At 48.8% G+C, this 14871-nt stretch overlaps 1 protein-coding gene across 6 annotated transcripts in view; it reads left to right on the top strand.

Annotated features, from left to right (window-relative positions):
- Positions 1 to 14871, top strand: part of LOC119372473 (protein shifted) — a 709384-nt gene that overhangs the window by 410364 nt on the left and 284149 nt on the right. For all 6 annotated transcript variants that reach the window (XR_007417709.1, XM_037642948.2, XM_049419637.1 and 3 more), the window contains one exon: positions 9580 to 9684. Coding sequence is in view for 5 of the 6 variants with exons in the window: in XM_037642948.2 (XP_037498876.1) it covers positions 9580 to 9684 (105 nt within the window). In the remaining variant the exon portion in view is untranslated. The remainder of the gene's footprint in view (positions 1 to 9579; positions 9685 to 14871) is intronic.

Raw genomic sequence — 14871 nt, 5'->3', positions numbered from 1 at the left:
AGAATGTGGTGGTTGATAGTGTCGAATGCTTAAATAAAAACGCACGTCTAAAATATGGCATGTAAATAATTTCACCGTGATGTCACACGTCATCAAAGACGCATTTCAAGCCACACAGCGCAACGAACACTTCAAGTGCGGCGGCCGCAGCCATCACGCCGAGGCGCCGCCAACCACCGTGCCCCAACGAGCCCGCGAGTTTTTCGCGAGCGGCGTCGTACAACTCGAGCAAGCCCGTCAGCCGCAACGCGAAGCCGACGCCACGAAAGGCGCCAGGCTGCTAGCGAGCGAGCGAAGGGGACGCCGACGATAACGGCGTCCAATTTCCACCAAATTCTTCGAGCGCGCACTAGTACAGTGCAGCGAGCGAAAGCGGGGTCGACGCCTCGAACGGCGGCGAACTGCTTACGAGCGAGCGTCGAGGAAGCCGAAGGTCACGGCGACCAATATCCGCAGAGTTCCGAATCGCAGCTAATGTCGGCTAGCTGAAGCACCCGCCAACCCATGCCGGTGCATTTCAAGCGCGCGGCATACAATCGAGCTCGTTGCTACCGCACAGCGTTTCGGACGAGTCGCAAAACAGCGGCGAGGCCTCTGCCTAATATTGCTAATATCGCGAGCTTGCAGCTCATCACCACGGTGAATCATCGGTGAGCGAACATCCGGCCAGGCGACGACAACAGCGGCCAATATCCAGGCGGTCACAAAGCACAGGCGAGCTCACGCCCAAGCCGGCCCTCGCGGTACATTTCGTGCGCGCGATATACAACACGATCGAGTCCGTTACCGATAATCGCGATCAGTTTCGCTCACGCGATAGGTACGGCAGAATAAAAAGCGATCACTTACTTGGGAAAGAATCCAGCGCCGATTTGTGCCCCGAGTCAGATTGAAGTCCGATAGGCTACAGTCTTCTCGGCCGCCATTCCTAGCCGGTGGCGACGCAGTGCCGTGACTGCGCCGGAGATATACAGCGCGGCGTCGCGACGTGTCGAGAGCAGCTCCAGACTTCGTGGGTGTGGCGAAACGTAAAAGCAGCGCGACACACTCATCCACGCATACGTCTGTATCATAGGCAGCGAGCCGTAGGTCCTAGATCGGCGAACTCCGAGCGTGACTTAACCGGCAACACGCCAACTCAAACACAAGATGGAAGACTGACCCGAGCGAGGACGACGATTAGCTCCCTTGACAACGGTTTGCACACGGAACGTATCCATGCACACGGCCTGCATCTCCCGCGCCGTTCATCCCTTTGCAGACTAACTGAATTGCACACGGCACGCATCCCTCTCCGCTTGCTCCTACGACGGTCTAACCGTTCATCTGCGGGCCTATTGGGCTCCGTTACTCCTCGTTCGGGGTAACTTTGCCTTAGATAGATAGATAGATAGATAGATAGATAGATAGATAGATAGATAGATAGATAGATAGATAGATAGATAGATAGATAGATAGATAGATAGATAGATAGATAGATAGATAGATAGATACGCTCAACGTCGCAGAAATGCGCTAAGAAATGCTTCGCATTCAAAAGACTACTCATGGCATCTCCTTCGTCAAGTAAGACTACTACGAAGACGCGAGAGCCGCCGGTTCACACAATTCTGTTTGTGCCAGTGGCTGCTGCTGATAGTCTAAACCGGCTCACTCGTCAAGCCACGTATAGGGCCCGTATTCTGAAACGCTCCTTACCTCAGTGAGGGGGCCTTAACTGCTTGAGGACGCCTTATCACGTATTCTGGAATGCTCCTTACTAAGGTTCCCTCACTGAGGCCCTCCTTGGTGCTCCCTCAAGTTAAGGTAGCTCTAGGGCTACCTTCAGGCCTCCTTACCTTGCTACTTCCCCTGAAAGGGCGCTTCTCTGCAGTAATTTGTCAGCGACAGTGTGTCCGATTTCTTATTTTCAATCGACGCCTTGCACTTCTGCATAAGCTCGGTATAACTGTATCCTCATCGTAGTTGGAAAATTGCTTGCCAAGCGTGTTTTTGAGCGTGCGGCCGAACGGCTGTCAACATTTTTCGTTAAGATTGCGCAGCGCGAAGAGGACAAGGCATTTTACAGGAATAGAGAAAAAAAGAACAGACTCAAGGAACGCGAAACGGTAGGCCCCCTCATCGCACACCGTTCGCGCTGCCGTCTTCCAGGAATGACAGTTCTGGTTTGGATTAGGCTAAAGGCCGAGACAGACGGTACGATTTTCCGTGCGACGCGGCGTCCGACACGGCGGTGGGGAAACCGGAATGGTGACCTTTCATAGCATCGGACAGCCACCATTCCTTCTTCCCCACCGCCGTGTCGAACGCCGCATCGCGTGGAAAATCGTACCGTCTGTCTCGGCCTTAACAATGGCATTCTTCACATGCCATGCGGGCTGCTTCCACAATGAGGCAAGTGCGGTCGTCCGGGTAAGAGAAAATCACATTCGTCTCAGCGAACACAGGGGCACAGCCGCATGCGCTAAAATGTATGCCCAGGAAAATCTCCTTTCCTTTTCTGCGAATTATCTCATCCACTGAGTTTAGTGATACGTCGTGATACAGGCGAGTGGTCTGTGCCTGAAAGCTGGCGCCTACTCTGTGGCAGCATGACTATTTTAATGCGTTGTAGAAGCAAGCCCGAACAATAACCCTTTTGACAAGCTTACTGTGCGGAGTTGAGCTTGTACGAGCCTAGTTCATATGTCCAGCAAACATGATCACGGGAGAAATCGACCTTAAGGTCAAGAAACCCGACAGAATCCTACAAAGGAATATCACATGTTATGACGACGGGCGATATACATTCTTCAAATATTCCGACCATTTGTGACAACTCTGAATGCAACTCCGAAGCACCACACTGTAAGACTACCAAGAAATCGTGCACATATATCTGAATACTATCAGGACTTGGGTTCCTGGTAACCGCTGCTGTCATTTTCTCGTTTAGCAAAAAAAAAAAAAACAGGTCAATCCACGAAAGCGCGATGCACGACCCAATAAACGCGCCCTTGTTTAGAGTGTAAACATAATAATTTACTTGGACATAAGCACATTCCAGTCAAATTTGCACAAGTGAGGAGATTTCACAAGTTTAAGACTACTCGGTTATAAAAGTCAATGTCACCCACGTCTTTAATTCGTTAAACAATCTTTGTTACTCGCTCCCACATAACAGGCCGTTGAAATGCATCAATGAACGCAATGAGCTCCGAGGTTGCTCGACCATCCTGGTTTTCTCTGCTGCAACAGGCGAAAGTTAACTAAACGGAAAAGGCTGTGCACCCGTATCACGAAAAGCAGTGTACACGTTATTATTCATCGCTATGCACAAAAATATTCCTTTATTCTTGCTTCAAAATGGACGTTTAGTCAGTAGCTCACACGTAAAGCAGTGTACACGTTATTATACATCGTTATGCCTACAGCATATTCCTTATTCTTGCTTGAAAACGGACGTTTATTCCGTATTTCACACGTACTCTCGATCCCAGACTTGTGAAACACGCGCGTTACCTTACTGAGGCGGGCCTTAGGAAAGGAAGGTTGAAGGAAGCTTTCAGAATACGCTGCCTCCCACAAGGAGCTCCTTAAGATAAGGAGTCATGAAGGGCTCCTCACGTAAGGTAAGGAAATGGTCTGAGGTAAGGAGCGTTTCAGAATACGGGCCTAGGTCTTTTGAGGCCCTCGTTCCGGGACAAATCGTGGATGTGCGGATCAATGGCCGCCATAGACGGCCATTGATGTTTTCGCCATAGACGCACACTGGATGTATTGAACAACGTCAAGGTGTTGGAGGACATAAACGTGGGTTCCTACATACTTGACGGCAGGGACTCTACAGCCGGTGTTATATACGATGTCAGCATTTCCATAAGCCACAGTGACTTCCCGGTTCTCATTAAGCCAGTGACGGAAGGCCTTATGATACTGCAAGCCCGCCGTCTTGGTGACTCACGCTGTGTTAAACTGGTGTTCAACGGAGACAGCCTTCCATCGCAAGTCAAAGTCCGCCATTTTCGTCACGCAGTGCGACCCTTTGTGCAGAGGCCACATCAAAGCCGGAACTGTTTTAAGATGGGACAAGTCAGCGTTGTTTGTCCAAACCCTGCCGTGGGGTCGCGATGCTCAGAGTCGCACAGTACAGACGCCTGCCATGCAGAACATCTCAAGTGCGGCAATTTTCACGGTCCTCATGACGCATCGTCAAAGGATTGACCAAATATAAAAAAAATCACAGCATATCCACGGAGTGAATGATGATGAGTGGGCGAAGCTGCGGAGGTTCATCGTTAAACCGTGAATCTTCCGTGAATTCTGCCCAGTACATCACCGACGTGAGATCGGGCGCGTTTATACTAAAGGTTCGATGAGTTATGACTACTTGCAGCTCACTTTAATTTTACATGTACGCTGTGAATTTTCATTGTTTAGAAAACCATTGCTTTAGAAAACATCTGGCGTCTTTCGTTAAGCAGCTGGCGTCTTTTCGTTTTGCTTTAGAAACATCTGGCGTCCTTTCGTTTTGCTTTTACAAAACATCTGGCGTCTTTCGTTGGTTTATGTCATCAATCAACGGCGTTTTGAACAAAATTTTTATTGTTTAATCACGCACAGGAGAAATCTCACCAGGCACTACCTTGGAGGTAAAGAATGGCTGCTAATGGGAATGAGAGACAGAAGAAGTCGGCTTTTAGCTAACGCTGCGAATTTTTTATTGTTCAACAACGCACAGGAAAAATCTCCCACCGGTACCACCTTGGAGGTCAAAGCGTAAGACTGGTTACGCACTACGACTACGACTACTACGACTACGACTACGACTACGAGGGACGAACGGGTGCCGCCTTAAGGAGCTTCGCCCCTAAAAGGAGATGCAGGTGTTGTGGCAAATGGTCCGGGACGGCTCAATCCGCAGAGAGGCTGCTGCCAAGGTTCGACGCCAGCGTTCTCGTTGCCCGAGGCCTTCTCAGCCTGCTGCCGAAGCTGGGGACGCACCTCTCCAAATGACCGTCCATACATCACCACAAGCGTCCAGCAACACCGGCAAGCAAGTCTACGAAAGAAAGACGCGAGCATCATCGGTCCACCTGACGCATGGCCAGCGCTGCCGACGGTGCACCCGCCAGCAGAGCCACAGCGTCGCTCGTCTAAAATCACTTCCGAACGACAATGCGGGGATAGTCGATATGAATACGATGAATACGCCCTCATGAATACGATTCATGCGCTCCTAACTAGCATCAGCACTCCGGCGGCTAAGGGTGCACTTGATATATTGGATGCACTGAACCCGGTGCTGTCAAGCCTGGAAATGCACCATGGCTCCTCCTCTGCAAGCCTTCCGTAAAGACGTCAAAGAAGCATCGATCTTCCAATAGAATGCCCGAGGTCTGAAACCCCGCATATCTGATATTCAACCGTTTGTGTGCAAGAACCAATTCCCCATTATCGTCATTTGCGAGCCACGCCTTCACAATTCAATACGGTTATCTAGGTACGAAGCCTTCAAGTTGGCTACCTGCAACGAGCAAAGTCATCGTTTATATCACATGCGAGCTTACCTATTTCGAACACCCAGTAACACCTGATGATGACAACCCGTACGTCTGCCTGGCAGTAAAACGCAGGGACTTCACTTTCGCTCTAGTGGGTGCATATGTTTCACCTTCAAGCAGTTGTGACACTGTAAGACTAAGCGCAATTTTATAAGCTACTCCTGGACCGTGGGTTGTTACCGGTGGTTTCAACGCTCACCACCCATTATGGGGAAGTCAGAAGATGGATCGTCGCGGAAGAGAAGTTTTCTCCTTTGCGTCGGCTCAGGAGATGCGCTGTGTAAACGACAGCAGTCCTACGTTTCTACGGGGATCGACATACAGCAGCTGCCTCGACCTCACGCTTGTGTCGCGAAGCCTAACTCACAAGATCCAATGGTTTGCAGATAATGAGACCCATGGGAGTGACCACATTCCGACCTATTTAAAAATCAAGGGCCTGAGCAAATCACAAAATTTCACCGCTTCGCCCCGCATCGACTGGCCAACGTTCAGGTCGCTGTTAGAAGAGCGGTGTCAGGAAAATGAAGCTTGTTCTTTTGAAAACCTGGAGGGTATAATCAGAGACGCTGCTCAAGAGGCTACTTATAATTTTCAACACACATCGAAATTTTGCGAGTATGAAGCGGAATTGGAGCGGCTCACAGCTGTCCGTCGCCGTGCGGAACGACGCTGTAGGCGCCCAAAATCCATTTACGACTTGAGGGAGGCAAGACGTCTGCAGAAGATTCAGCGCCCAATCAACTCACTCCAGTCTTTTAGGTGGAAATATTTGTGCAAGTCGCTTGATCCACACAAGCCTCTATCGCAAATATGGACGATTGTTCGCCGCCTAAGAACATCGCCGCACCAACATCGCCCCTTCAAATGCCTTGCTCTTCACCAAGGCAGCCACAAAATTGAAGTCAAAGAAGATTTCTGAGTGAAGGTTGCCGGTCAGGTGTCCGCGTCCACCACGCGTTACCTAAGAAACGCGCCAGGTTCAAAAGATTCGAGAATAGACATTGTGTTCTCTCTAGAGGAACTTCAGGCAGCCTTGACTGCATGCAAGCGATCTTCATCGCCTGGACCTGATGGCGTCGCCTATCTGGCACTTTGCAGCCTCGGTCAAGCAGCTCGGCGTGCCCTCCTGGCTGTGTACAATTATTCATGGTGCAATGGACTGGTTCCAGCCGCCTCGTTCCTCTGCTTAAGCCAGGTAAATCTCATCTAGACTTGACCTCCTATCGCCCCATCGCTCTTGCAAGCGGTTTTGGAAAAGTGATGGAGAGGATGGTATTGACTCGCCTAGAGTGGTACCTGGAGCACTATGAGATGTATCCTGAGGCTATGACCGGCTTTCGGCGTGAACGGTCGTCCATAGATAAGGCTATCGACCTGGTTTCGTCTGTGCAACAGCAAAAGAACCTAAAAAGATTATCTGCGGCGATGTTCTTAGACGTGAAAGGCGCATACGACAACGTATCGCATGAAGCCATTCTGGATGTCTTGGAATGTATTGGACTGGGGGGCCGTGTTTACCAATGGATTGACAGCTATTTGAAGACCAGGACCTTCTTTGTACAGACTGAAAATGGTCCAACAGCGCACCATTACACCTGTGGCGGCGTGCCTCAAGATGGAGTTCTGAGCCCCACACTTTTCAACTTAGCGCTTCTCGGCCTGGTTGACGCAGTTCCACGGTCTGTTCATCTATCAATATATGCAGATGACATCTGCATCTGGGCTTCGGGGGTGACGCGTCTCCACATACGTGCCAGGCTTAAGAGAGCGGCTACACTGACGTCAAGGTACCTTCAAGGACGGGAGCTGGACCTGTCATCCGAGAAGTGCTCGCTTGTTGCATTCACGCGCAAGACGATGGGCCCGAATGTAATTAAAATAAACGGTCATGCTATCACTTATAAGAAGACCCACCGCTTTCTGGGGGTCATAATCGATCGCGACCTGTCCTGGAGCCCTCACATCGCCTACATGAAAAAGAAACTCACCATGACCACCCACGTCTTAAGGTTTATTGCTGGAAAAGCGTTGGGTGCATCTGTGCGAGCGATGCTTCAGCTTTACACTGTTCTGTTGCTCGGTTTCATGCACTACAGTCTACCTGTGCTTTGTAAAACCCGAAGAACGAACGTACGTGTCCTCCAGTTGCTTCAAGCTCAAGCACTGAAAATATGCCTTGGCCTTCCAAGATGCACATCTCCAGCAGCGACTGTCGTCATCGCGCGTGACCATCCAATCGCTACATACATACGCCTCGATGCTTTGAGAATACACATCAGGCATTTCACTCGGATTCAATCGCACCACCTTGCCTCACTTCTTACATCTAGGCAGCACTCTGCGTTCAGCGGTACTGTAGCACCACATCGAGCAGTGATTCCCTCGAACATCACGCATGCAGTAAGACCGCCGTTGCCATTGTGGTGCCTACACCCACTCGAAGCCGTTCTTACCATTCCCGGAATCCGAAGGAAGAAACAGTCGTCGTATTTAGCCCTACAGCAGGCCACACTACCTGTACCTGCATGAGAAACACAGCGGACGCCTTCCTATTTACACCGACGGTTCTGTCTCTTCTGCATTCCCAGCAGGGGCAGTGTTTATTACCGCGAAGTCAGTCACCATAAAATTCAAAACATCGCATTTGACATCATCAACGGCCGCAGAACTCGCCGCCATCCGTGCAGAACTTGAACTTGTAATTGAAGAACCTTCGCAAGCTTGGCCCATCTTCTCTGACTCCAAGACAGCTTTTCAATGTCTTATGTCACCATTTCGTTATGGATCTAATCAGCAGTTAGTTGCTGCTATAAGGCTCCTTCATCATCATCATCATCATCAGCCTGTCTACGCCCACTGCAGGGCAAAGGCCTCTCCCATGTTCCGCCAGTCAACCCGGTCCTGTGCTTTCTGCTGCCACGTTATACCTACAAACTTCTTAATCTCATCTACCCACCTAATTTTCTGCCTCCCCCTCACGCGTTTGCCATCTCTTGGAATCCAGTCAGTTACCCTTAATGACCACCGGTTATCCTGCCGACGTGCTACGTGCCCGGCCCATATCCATTTCTTCTTCTTGATTTAAACTATGATGTCCTTAACCCCCGTTTGTTCCCTGACCCACTCGGCCTCTTCCTGTCTCTTCCTCTCCAGCAGTCATGCAGGCACTGCGTAACCAGGGCATCGACGAAACCTATATAAACATAATGGAACAAATCTACAGCGGATCGACAGCCACTATAGTCCTCCATAAAGAAAGCGACAGAATCCCAATAAAGAAGGGCGTAGGGCAGGGAGGCACGATCTCTCCAATGCTATTCACCGCGCGTTTACAGGAGGTTTTCAGGGACCTAGATTCGGAAGAATTAGGAATAAGAGTTAATGGAGAGTATCTCTGTAACCTGCGATTCGCTGATGACATTGCATTGATGAGTAACGCGGGAGACGAATTGCAGCTCATGATTACTGAACTGGATACGGAAATTAGAAGAGCAGGTCTGAAAATTAATATGCATAAAACTAAAGTAATGTGGAACAATCTTGGCAGAGAACAGCGCTTTGCGATAGGTGGCGAGACACTGGAAGTTGTGAAGGAGTACGTCTACTTAGGACAGGTAGTAACCGGCGAGCCGAATCATGAGAGTGAGATAACTGGAAGAATAAGAATGGGATGGGGCTCATTCGGCAAGCATTATCAAATCATGAATGGTGGTCTACCACTATCCCTCAAGAGGTAGGTATATAACAGCTGCATCTTACCGGTACTTACCTACGGAGCCGAAACCTGGAGACTTACAAAGAGGGTTCAACTTAAATTGAGGACGACGCAGCGAGCGATGGAAAGGAAAATGATAGGTGTAACCTTAAGAAATTACTTGTAATCATTTCTTATTTTTCGAATGAGCCCATCTCATGTTTCGTTATTTAGATGTCACTGTTTTGCAGTCTTTCTAATTTTATTAATGCAGCTTTTACTACGGCTATGCTTTACGCTATAGATATGAAAATAACATTTTCGTTCACAATTATGCAGGCCCGGACCCTGAATGTGACCGAAAATGCGCCAATGGAGGTCGCTGCAACGCCGAGAAGATCTGCGAGTGTCCAAAGCGATATATGGGCCGCTACTGCAGGACAGGCAAGTTGCTCGTGTATTTATTTCGACGTATTTGCAGGCGCAAAACAAAAAATAATAAAACAGGGGAGCAATCTTGTACACGTTCTGTTATTGAACATTCTATCGTGTCGCACGGGATTGGTCGAGGCTCGTCTGACGATCAGACGTGATGACAGCAACCGGAAAAGGTAGGGCTGTCAATCATTTTGTCGTCTGCTAGGCAAAGAACGGGCACAGAACGGATGGAGACACCGTTCCGTCCGATAGAACGGATATAGAACGGCCTCCGGACGACTTGGATTGGATCTAAATGCTAGCGCTCGGGTAAGCGAATGGAATTAGCCTACTTTTTTGACCCGAAGGTCGCGGGATGGAATCCCGGCCGTGGCGGCTGCATTTTCGATGACGGCAAAAATGCTTGAGGCCCATGCATACTTAGATTTGGGTGCACGTTAAAGAGCCCAGGCGGTTGAAATTTCCGTAACCCTCCACTACGACGTCCCTCATAATCATATCGCCGTTTCGGGACGTAAAACCCCAACAATTATAATTAGCATGCCTTGCGCTTGGCTTAATCTAAGCCCACGCTGATGGTTTACGGAAAGAGCAACCAGCCTTCCACCGAAAGTCTCGTAAGATTGCGACACCGCTTAGCACCAAATCAAGACATTAACAAAGGAGAAGGATGAGAACCGGCAAGACATTAGCAAAAACAAATTGTTAATTAACGAAAACAAATTGCTAAAGTCATCGCGCTCTTCCATTTGAAGCTTTGAAAAACAATGCCTGCAAATATTGATGTTTAGTTATGATAATTCTATATTTCTTCACATGATAAAAACATTTCTGCATTCCTTCAGCTGGTCTATTGGCTGTTTACTATCTCCGGCGACGCCGCGGTCCGTTATGACACAGAACGTGCACAAGATTGCGTCCTCCATTCTTTACTCTCGTCAGTGGCATTAAACATTGGCCAGTCGGGGCGTTGTATAAGCGATCGCCTAAGATAACATGCCCTGTCCCTGAGCAATGGCACAAGTTCGCATTGCAGCATCATTGCATGCAGTGCTTGTGTGATCCTTTGCTGAATGGCACGTGTATTTTACGAAGGAGCAAGGACAAGGTGGCACGCGAACATGGTGCAAGAAATGCTTGCCCGTGAACTAGCAGAGGCGATGTACATTGAACAACTTGGAGACCAATGTATCAGCGCCCCGTCTTTGTCGCTGTTTGAAAATGAGTATGCTTTCCGAGCTGATAGGTCGTGATGCATGTTCTAATATTTTTTTTTGATGTACACATGCGTGATGGGTTGGGAAGCTAGAAATCGCTTTAATATAAGTCCGTTGCGAGTGTGTGCTTGTCCGTGTCCTTTCTATCGTCCATATTCTTGATATACGCCTACTAATTCCTTCCAAGAAGTTCCATGGTTTCCGAAGCGATTCAGCATTGCTTTAGCTCGACAGCTCTACAGCTAATTATTGCGTTCAGCGAATTCTACTAACAACTCCCTTCGGGCATTTCTAGGCCATATTGCCCAAGTTCATGGTCTCCAGCATGCTTCTTGCCTACCTTGGCATTAAATTCGACTATCATTACAGTATACCGTGCCTTTACCTTGTTCATTGCTGATTGCACGTCTTCATCGAAACTTTCAACTAAATGGTCATCATCGCTGGATGTAAGCGCGTAGGCTTGCACCACCTTTATATTGTACCTCTTATTAAGTTTAATTACAATACTTGCCACCCTCTCATTAATGCTATAGTGTTCCTCTATGGTACCAGCTATATTTTTATGGATGAGAAATGCCACCCCCAGTTCTGTTTTCTTAAGCCACGAGGACGTGCCCATTCTTTAGCAGTGTAGAGGCCTCATGGATCCTCCTTTCTTCACTGAGCTCGATAACACCCCATTGAACACCCTCTATTTACTCGAATAGCGCTGCTAACTCGCATCTAGGCTGTTAGATGCCTAATGAATGTATCCTATTTTACTTAATGCCGACTGCACTCTCTCGAGTAATCTTTCAATATCGAAGCCTCGCCTTGCTCGTCAACGATGTCGGTGTACGTTGATTCGAAATGGATTCACCAATTGCATTTACCGCTCGTGAAATTCTTCCAAGAAACCAAGTTGTATCTTTTTGTTTAATTTTTGACAAGGAAATATGGAGCGCCAAAGAACAAAAAAAAAACGATGACGCTTCGGAACGGCTCAGCTGGTCCAACAGTGGGATGCGGTAACAATAGCCAGATGCAAACAGTAGAGAGGCTGTCCTAGCTTAACACAGAAGTTCATGACTGAATTACGCAGTAATATGTTACACCTTGTAAAATTCACTTTATCTGAGAAGTGCTGGCACGGCGCAGGCGGAAAGCTAAAGCATGAGGCCAGCGCGCTCGTCGGGGCGACTGCTGCGGCGTACACAATTTTCCTATGAGCGCTTGCGTGCCCGTTGGCGGCGCTCGTGTGATTGAAAAAGATATGTTGAATGTCGGTCTTCGTGAGGTGGGTTAGTGGCTCGGCGATCCGTGTAAATTCCTTGGCGAAGCGTCTGTAATAGGCGCCTAGCCAAGAAATTGGCGTACGGCCTTCTTGTCGGGGGGCGACGAGACGCCGGCGATGGCAGCTGTTTTCCGCGGGTTGGAACGGACTCCAGACTTGCTAATCACTTTTCCGAAGAAAAAGAGCTCCTCGTACTTGAAGCGGCAGGCACTTTTCTGTCTTCAGTGTGAGTCTGGAGGTCTTGATTGCTTGAAATGCAGATTCAAGGCACCGAAGGTGTTCGTCGAACACGACGACGTCATCCAAGTACACGAGGCATTTCCGCCACTTGAAGCCTGCCAGCACTGTATCTATAACGCGTTGGAAAGTCGCAGGTGCCGAGTGAAGACCAAAGGGCATGACCTTGAACTCGAAGAGGCCGTCTGGTTTTATAAATGCAATCTTCTTTCGGTCTCTCTCATCGACTTCGATTTGCCAGTTGCTGGTCTTGAGGTCCATCGACGAGACGTACTTCGCGTTGTGTAGTCGATCCAGGGCGTTCTTTATCTGTGGGAGAGGATACACGTCCTTCTTCGTGATAAACCACGGGAAACGCCCGCGGACTCTTGGACCGCTGGATGATGCCGTCGCGTAGCATTTCGTCGACTTGTTTGTTTACGACCTCGCGTTCTCGCGTCGAAACTCGATACGGGCTCCGACAGATAGTATCTTAGAAGAAGATAAGTTAGTTGATAGTTTGCGCTCCTTCTGTCTACATCGTTTTTCCTGTGTTCTTCCGAGCTTTGCGCACATACCCTACAATAAGTCCGACAGATTGGTTGGCACTTTCTTCTGCTATGATGCTTTGTGTTTGCGACTGGGGTCTGTCGAATTCTTGACGATGGTGAGAAGTTGTTCTTGCATTGCAGAAGCAGGGCTTCGAGTTGTTCTTGCCTATGCTTAGGAAGGCGCGGATTGACGTCAAAAGCTGCTTGTGGACCTCGGTTCATCGAAGTAGGTTCGGTAGCGTCGAAGAGGGCGAGAGTATTGCTGGCGTCCACGAATTCATTCATGTAAGCCACTGTCGTACCAATGTTGAGCTGCCTGTATTCGTGGCAGAAGTTTGTCAGCATTGCCAAGTGCTCACATGAAGACGCTCTCAGGCAGGCGGCGAGCTGATATCTCCTAATTTCCGAATCGTCCTCGTCAGCGGCGGAGAATCTTGGACAATTTATCGTACAGCAAGCGCACCTCCATCAGTTGCTTCCCTTAGCTTTCCGAATAAGGAAGGGCCCTCAAACACGCGGCCCGCGGAGCTTTCGCTAGGGGCCAAACCCGCAAAATACTTTGTTTATCCAATATATTTAAAAAATTTTTCTTGACGACTTTCCTCATGACCTATATAGGCATGACTAGTGTCAAGCATTTTTTAAAGCGAAAGCTTTACTGGCCTAGTCGAGCGAGTTTCCCTGTGTATCTCCGCGTGGCCCTGAAGCGAAGAACGAATACCCCGTGACAAGCCACGCTCTGCCGCCGCCGCTGCTCCGACCACTGCTAGCGCTGCCTCGCCCGGGGACCTCGCCAGCCATGTCCACGGGACTAACCACGTGACTCTCCGCTCTCTCTCCTACTCCGGGCCGCGTAATTTTGTTTCTTCGAGGGATGGCGCACGCGAGGAAGAAAACGAAGGAGTGCGAGGAGGAAACCGGGACCAGCGCACGGCTGTTCCACCGCCGGACTGCACCCCCTGGAACGTTCCGAGCAGCAGAACAGCCGTCCAGCAGACCGGTTTCCTCCTCGCAAACATCAGGCTGTGCTTAGAGTATTTGCCACTGTCGTGTGGGGGTATCAATGGGAACCAACTCGCAGAGATAATTTGTTTCTCTCTTCAGTATCTGCTTGCATAATACATTTGTTTGTACACTAGCTTATGCCTCGGTTTGTAGTAGGCGCGTTGCTTATAAATGTACCGTGCTTGTAATCAGCCAAGCCATTTTAAAAATACGGCTTTATTGCTAAATTCGAGGCGCTAACTTACTAATGTTTGAAGTTTGAAAAACAGCGCATAGAACGAAAACGTGCTCTATTTACGGAAAAAGACGTAATTCTATTCCCATTCCATTCCGTTCAAAAGGCGCTTAAATCAATTCCCATTCCATTCCTCCAAGCGTTGACCCCATGCCATTCCCATTCCATTACAGGGTCGCGAAAATGCGGAATTAATCCGGATTCATTACAATTCCTGAGTGCCAACTCCGCAACACTGGTAGATATATCGAGCTAGAGGAGGCAGGCCCAACAACCTAATCTCAATTGACATGCTTACTTCTCATACGTTAATGGCTGATAGCCTTCAAATTCATTAGGCTGCAGTCTACAGATACAAATCCGAGTGTTTGTGAAATGCACGTAATGCTGATAAATTGAGACTTATTTCGTGTTCAGCATTTCAGCTGGTTGGTCAGCTTTGGAAATTATCAATAATTGCGAAATCTACAAACACTGCTACGATAAACACCAGTGGTTGCATATTGTACACGAGCTCATATTATCAAGCATAGAATATAATTGTGAGAAGTACAGGGATCATATAATCGGCCCTCAACAGGATGGATACATAACCTCAAGGTCCCGAGCGACCATGCAAAAGAAAACACAAACAAGCCTAGCGGTAAGGGGCGTAGTTCTAGGAGTTCATTCCGGGTGGGAAGGTTGTCTGAC

This window comes from Rhipicephalus sanguineus, chromosome 10 (assembly GCF_013339695.2).
Source record: "Rhipicephalus sanguineus isolate Rsan-2018 chromosome 10, BIME_Rsan_1.4, whole genome shotgun sequence".
Lineage (NCBI taxonomy): Eukaryota > Metazoa > Arthropoda > Arachnida > Ixodida > Ixodidae > Rhipicephalus > Rhipicephalus sanguineus.
Note: the sequence above shows the minus strand (reverse complement) of the source record. Positions and strands in the feature narration are given on the sequence as shown.